At 46.8% G+C, this 7,336-nt stretch overlaps 1 protein-coding gene across 1 annotated transcript; it reads left to right on the forward strand.

The window, feature by feature from the left end:
* The first annotated feature begins 5,800 nt into the window (after positions 1–5,800).
* Positions 5,801–6,943, forward strand: LOC135824301 (uncharacterized). The gene has a single exon (XM_065337034.1). It carries the CDS (start codon positions 5,801–5,803, stop codon positions 6,941–6,943), a length of 1,143 nt encoding a protein of 380 aa, XP_065193106.1.
* Positions 6,944–7,336: the final 393 nt, after the last annotated feature.

Below are 7,336 nucleotides of genomic sequence, written 5' to 3' on the forward strand. Positions count from 1 at the left end.
TAATGGCTTTCTCTTCTTCCTCGGATGGTTTACAATTTGTATCACAATTATTTGTGGGTTCAGCAATAAAGGATGTGACTACTACTACTACTACTACTACTACTACTACTACTACTACTACTACTACTACTACTACTACTACTACTACTACTACTACTACTACTACTACTACTACTACTACTACTACTACTACTACTACTACTACTACTACTACTACTACTACTACTACTACTACTACTACTACTATTATTATTATTATTATTATTATTATTATTTTTGTTTTACATCGGAAGCTCAACAGTGCAGCTTCACAAATATGAAGAGGCCGCTACTACTACTACTACTACTACTACTACTACTACTACTACTACTACTACTACTACTACTACTACTACTACTACTACTACTACTACTACTACTACTACTACTACTACTACTACTACTACTACTACTACTACTACTACTACTACTACTACTACTACTACTACTACTACTACTACTACTACTACTACTACTACTACTACTACTACTACTACTACTACTACTACTACTACTACTACTACTACTACTACTACTACTACTACTACTACTACTACTACTACTACTACTACTACTACTACTACTACTACTACTACTACTACTACTACTACTACTACTACTACTACTACTACTACTACAATTGGTACATGACTTAATAATAGCCGTTTGGCATGGTACAATAACCTTTTTTGTTATATTTTTTATTTTTAATGGCTTTCTCTTCTTCCTCGGATGGTTTACAATTATTTGTATCACAATTATTTGTGGGTTCAGCAATAAAGGATGTGACTACTACTACTACTACTACTACTACTACTACTACTACTACTACTACTACTACTACTACTACTACTACTACTACTACTACTACTACTACTACTACTACTACTACTACTACTACTACTACTACTACTACTACTACTACTACTACTGACCAAACCACTTTTACGGGCAAAAAAATACCATGGTAAGCACACAAGTGATGGAAAAGAGTGAGTAAGAACGAAAGAGAGAAAGAAAGAGAGAATGTACTAGTATGTAAGGAGAAGTAATCAATTGTGGAGAAGTAATCAATTGTTAAGGTCTTTGAGCTATTGTTATATTGTCCAGATTGACGCATGGACACTGAATCTCAGCCGGCAGCCTGTCGACACTGCACCAACAACGACGAGCGGACGCGACGCTGGTAGGATGATCGGCAACCGCGAAAGCAGGTTATTGCCCACCGTACGAGGCAGAATGCCAGCCGAACACGCAATGCACTGACGATGCTTGAATACCGGATGTCTTTATTGCGCTCCGCGAGCCGACCGGCAAGTGTCGCCAGGAATCGTGAGCACTCCGGCCCCGCCACCCCATTCGTGGCGAACACAAGAGGGGTGAAAGAGCCTCTCTCGACTTCAGTGACCCTGACACCGTACTGCTGCTTCTTTTGCCGTTCATGGGCCCTGAGTTGGTTAAGGACTTCTGGACCAGACAGCACAGACGCCTTAGGGTGGGTTACCCTAACATCAAAATAAGCGTCTTGCTGCCTTGTCCAGAAGCCCCGGGCACGAATGTCCAGCCGAGCCTCATCAGTCCGGTTAGCCGTCGCATAGGGCAGATCCTCGCCAGACAGCGGCCGGAGACGTGGCTCTGTCTCGACATCGCGAACAGCTTCGGAGAGCGTCTCCGCCAGGATGTCACGCACATTATCGTGCCGGGCAGATGGATACCCGCCGGCGGGGCAGGTTAGCAAATGGTCCATCGTGGAGGCATCACCACAGACACAAGTGGACGGTAGCCCAGGGAGCTGCAGACCATACCGTAGAGCAAGTGCATCACGGAAGTCACTGGCATTCAAGACGGTGCCGTGCGCCAGACGAGGCTCCGCCGTAAGCCAGGAAGACACACCGGCAGAGCCGGCAACGTCCATCAAAAGCTGCTGTGTGGCGGATAGATGATCGTGCAGACTGGCCAAAGATGCTTTGCCAGCCCGACGCCTTGATTGTGCAGCAGCCCGCCGTGCGCCGTCCGCCTCCTGGAGCGCCTCCGCCATCTCCCGTAAGCCAGACGAACCACCACCATCCGCCCCGCCATCAGCAGCTGATCCCACACGACCAGTCTCAGGTACGTCCGGGAACCTGTATAGCCCCCGCACTGGCCGAGTCGTCTTAACTGTATCATTGTACATTATCGTGGCAGTGTCCGCCAACATCGGGACGGCTATGCCGCCACACTTGGAAGGTGCCGACATCAATCTGCGCAAGGCGCTCCCGGAGGCAATTGGCTGACCCAACAGCGGAGGCAAAAGATGATTATCCACTGCACTGTCGAGAGGCGCCATGGTTTCGCCGGAGCAGAGCGAAGCACGCATGAGATATCTCCACTTGGGGACCAGCCCTCTCACTGCGGCTGTATACGCAGCATGTGGCTGGGTCTCCGCAAAATCACCACACCGGCGGACCTGGCGGGAAAAGCGACCGACCTCCGCAGCCAGGTGTTGGCTGCAGTACTCAGGTGTTCCGATCGGTGCACCCAGGTACTTGGACCCCTCACCAGTGATTATGACACCCGTGCCATCAAACACGGTATTGGCTTGCTCCAACAGATGATTCTTGACCACCAGCACAGTCTTTTGAGCATTTGGATTGTAGCCATAGCGTGGTCCGAGAGCTGCGATCGTGTCCCAGTAGCCGCGAAGACGAAGCAGCCTCCCAAGGGCAGCATCATCATCTGCATACCACAACTGGAAGGTGTCTGGGTGCAGATGAGCCAGGCGGCGGACAAGCGGGGTAATGGCCAGGGCGTAAATGGCCATGGCGAGAGGGTCACCCTGACATGTGCCCTCTGTTGAATGTAGTTCGCCAGAGCCGGTCACGAACAGACGCACGCGATAATTATGGGTATTGCTAGCGAACGTTGCCAGTGCTGGGCAAAGACGCCGAATGTTGTGGAGTGCAGCCTTACGATTGACAGAATTGAACGCATTTGATGCGTCAACTAACAGGATTCCTTCCGTGCTGGGGTTATTGAACCCTTCACGCATAGCGTGGACACAAGTCTCGCAGGCGGATGGGATTCCAACGCATAATTGGGAAGGTGCAACAACGTCCATAACATCGCTCTCCACCACTCGCATGACTGCCCTGGCGATGATGCGGCGATGGACCTCGCCGACCGCAATGGGACGCACACCAGGACGCTTGTCGAGGGCAATCAACCGGGCTGCAGTGAACGCCTCGAGATCCCTCCCGCCGACACTGTCCGTGCATATCCTGCGTGCGGCTTCTGCAAGTACACTACACAGCTGGTCAGAGGCAGCCGCGTAGCAGGTCAGCATCGCTCGCCATCCATCAGCGTCCACCCCGGATGGACCTGACGAGCCCTTGATCGAGCGAGCAATCTTCTTGATTAAATCTACTACTACTACTACTACTACTACTACTACTACTACTACTACTACTACTACTACTACTACTACTACTACTACTACTACTACTACTACTACTACTACTACTACTACTACTACTACTACTACTACTACTACTACTACTACTACTACTACTACTACTACTACTACTACTACTACTACTACTACTACTACTACTACTACTACTACTACTACTACTACTACTACTACTACTACTACTACTACTACTACTACTACTACTACTACTACTACTACTACTACTACTACTACTACTACTACTACTACTACTACTACTACTACTACTACTACTACTACTACTACTACTACTACTACTACTACTACTACTACTACTACTACTACTACTACTACTACTACTACTACTACTACTACTACTACTACTACTACTACTACTACTACTACTACTACTACTACTACTACTACTACTACTACTACTACTACTACTACTACTACTACTACTACTACTACTACTACTACTACTACTACTACTACTACTACTACTACTACTACTACTACTACTACTACTACTACTACTACTACTACTACTACTACTACTACTACTACTACTACTACTACTACTACTACTACTACTACTACTACTACTACTACTACTACTACTACTACTACTACTACTACTACTACTACTACTACTACTACTACTACTACTACTACTACTACTACTACTACTACTACTACTACTACTACTACTACTACTACTACTACTACTACTACTACTACTACTACTACTACTACTACTACTACTACTACTACTACTACTACTACTACTACTACTTTTATCACTGTTGCAGGCATTTAGTTTGCTGACCCCTTGATGTTTCTCCAAGCGCTGCCACTTGTTCCACGAAGTCATTCTCACCCGAAATGTGCCTGCTGCAACGCCTGACTGATCTCAGCGAGTCGAAAATACCATCGCAGCGACATCAGCGAGGAAATTGCGTCTAGCTCAAAAATTCCACCTTCCAATAACAGAAAATAGAACTTTGCCGTCACCCTATACTCATGACTATCGCCTTCGTCCGATTCCTTGCCTCTGGTACGAGTGCTGGTGAGTAAATACCCCGTTTTTTTATATCAAAAGTCAAACTGCGACGTGAAGGAATGTGCAAGTCTTTCATGGATGTGTGACTGCTGCCTTATCCGAATTTTTCCCCACCCGAACCCCCTGGAGAAAGCGTGCGCCCGAGGGGTGCGGATAATCTACACTCTGCTGTTACAGTTATCATGACAATGCGTGCCGATGCACATTGGACAACGTTGCAAATGTAGAATTGTAGGTGGACGGTGGTTCACATTAGACAATCTGAGCACCCTCGTCAAACGAAGAGAGCTCAACATCACAAGGTAGAGCTTGCATGTACAATCGCAAAAGAGTACGTGTACCATTAGCTGATGCTGTTAGTGTGCGTTACGAAGTCTGAAGAAAATGATGAACGATCTCGGCCTTGGATGACGGCTACACCTTAGCTCAGTGATTAGAGCATCGCTGGCCTCAAGCAAAGGTCCCTGGTTCGAATCCTGGTGATGACAGTCAATTTTTCTTCAGACCTTTCCCGTTTGTGTCTTTCCCTCTAACCAGTGAATATTACTGTTAGCTTCGTACTTTGAGTGATTATCACTTACAGTTACATATACTTGATAATTCAGAATTCTCAAACTCCATTGCAGCGTATTCCTTGCACTTGAAAACACCGCCATTCCGGCAACAGGCTCTCAGCTGCACCAAATAAATAACTTTGCCAATATTTTGCCCATTGGGCATCATCAGGGCATTGAGGAAGGGGAGGCCAAATTACGAAATATAAAGACGAATAATGCAGGCAGATGAATGTTCTAGAACTAACACATCATGGTGACACAATTGGCAAGGCCAGCAAACTAAACAATCATCACTTGTAAGGTGACCTAAACAAAACGAAAGATGAGAAAACTCACACATACACACAGACACAATTTGGCAAGAAAACTAACACTAACACTAAAGTTTACAATCATCACCTGTAAGGTGACCTAAACAGAAGAAAGAAGACTAGTAAGACTATCACAGCACGTACAAGAACACTTTCAAGTGTGGGAATGCTAAAGGCGATCTATGTATATGACAGCGGTGTATGTGCAAAGTATGTGTATGTGCTGTGTCAGGTGGTAAAGTCCAGTGGTAGTTCGAGGAGATGGGTGTCGATTCCAGTGACGATCCGGTGACATCCAATCAGTCAATTAGGCGCCAGCCGTCATCGCAATTGACTGCTGGTTTGCGCTTCCTTATCTCGATAGTTCAATAGTAAACAGTACTGTCAGAAGCGTGGAATTGCGATGGGGAACCATCTGGCACCTCCGCTGGCCATCCTCTTCATGGATGCGCTTGAACAGAAGGCCCTCTCGACAGCTACAGTGAAGCCAGATCTCTACAAGCGATATATCGACGACTGCATACTACTGTGGAGACATGGCTGGAAAGGTTTAACAGCACTTCTAGATCACTTCAACGGACAGCACACTACTATCAAATTCACAATGGAACACTCGGTCAACGAAACTCAGTCAGTGAACTTCCTGGATCTAGCGCTGTCTGTGCGTGGAAACAGCATAGAGTGGGAGCTCTATGTTAAGCCTTCTCACAGTGGTGTCCACCTGTCTTATGAATCATGTCTCCCCTGGTCGTGTAAAAGAGCTGTTGCAACGAACCAATTCTCTCGAGCTATCCGTAACTCGTCAACACCGGAAGCGGAAGACAGGAGCATGTCCATAATTGAAGAGTTGCTCGAGAGAAATGACTATCCACGCACCGAGATAAACGCAGCACGACGAGCAGCCAAGGGGAAGAGACAAGATACACACCCGTCTCAACAACAGCAGCGTGACAGCAAGCGCAGACACAACCAATTCAAGTCAGTCATCAAACTGCCCTTCATCAACGACTCACTTGCCGCTCGTGTCTCACGACGTGTTCGAAAGTTCAGTCCGCATGTTCGTGTTGTCTTTGTGTCTGGTCCTTCTTTGAAGGATATGTTGGTCCGATCGTCGAGTGCTGTACGTGTGTGTCCCCGTGAGAAGCAGCGATCGGAGGTGAAGAGAGGGAGAGGTCGACCAATGGAGTGTCGTGCATGTGATGCGAGTATGGTGGATAGTCAGTGTTTAGTCAAAGGTGTTGTCTATTGTATGTCTTGCACGTTGTGTGCGGAATTGTACGTTGGTGAGACCGAGCGGCCGGTGAGGGACCGATTCGCTGAGCACTACCGAGAGGCAAGGGCGATGGTGGCGAAGGCTCCCTGGGGCTTCCACTATCGTACCCAGCATCGAGAATCTTTAAAGTCTTCCAACTTTCTGCCCTTCCACCAGGCAAAGATTCTCGGCAGGGAGGCTTCGCTACCATCAAGGAAACTGCTTGAAGCTATCGAGATAAGGAAGCGCAAACCAGCAGTCAATTGCGATGACGGCTGGCGCCTAATTGACTGATTGGATGTCACCGGATCGTCACTGGAATCGACACCCATCTCCTCGAACTACCACTGGACTTTACCACCTGACACAGCACATACACATACTTTGCACATACACCGCTGTCATATACATAGATCGCCTTTAGCATTCCCACACTTGAAAGTGTTCTTGTACGTGCTGTGATAGTCTTACTAGTCTTCTTTCTTCTGTTTAGGTCACCTTACAGGTGATGATTGTAAACTTTAGTGTTAGTGTTAGTTTTCTTGCCAAATTGTGTCTGTGTGTATGTGTGAGTTTTCTCATCTTTCGTTTTGTTTAGGTCACCTTACAAGTGATGATTGTTTAGTTTGCTGGCCTTGCCAATTGTGTCACCATGATGTGTTAGTTCTAGAACATTCATCTGCCTGC

Source organism: Sycon ciliatum, chromosome 9 (genome assembly GCF_964019385.1).
Source record: "Sycon ciliatum chromosome 9, ocSycCili1.1, whole genome shotgun sequence".
Lineage (NCBI taxonomy): Eukaryota > Metazoa > Porifera > Calcarea > Leucosolenida > Sycettidae > Sycon > Sycon ciliatum.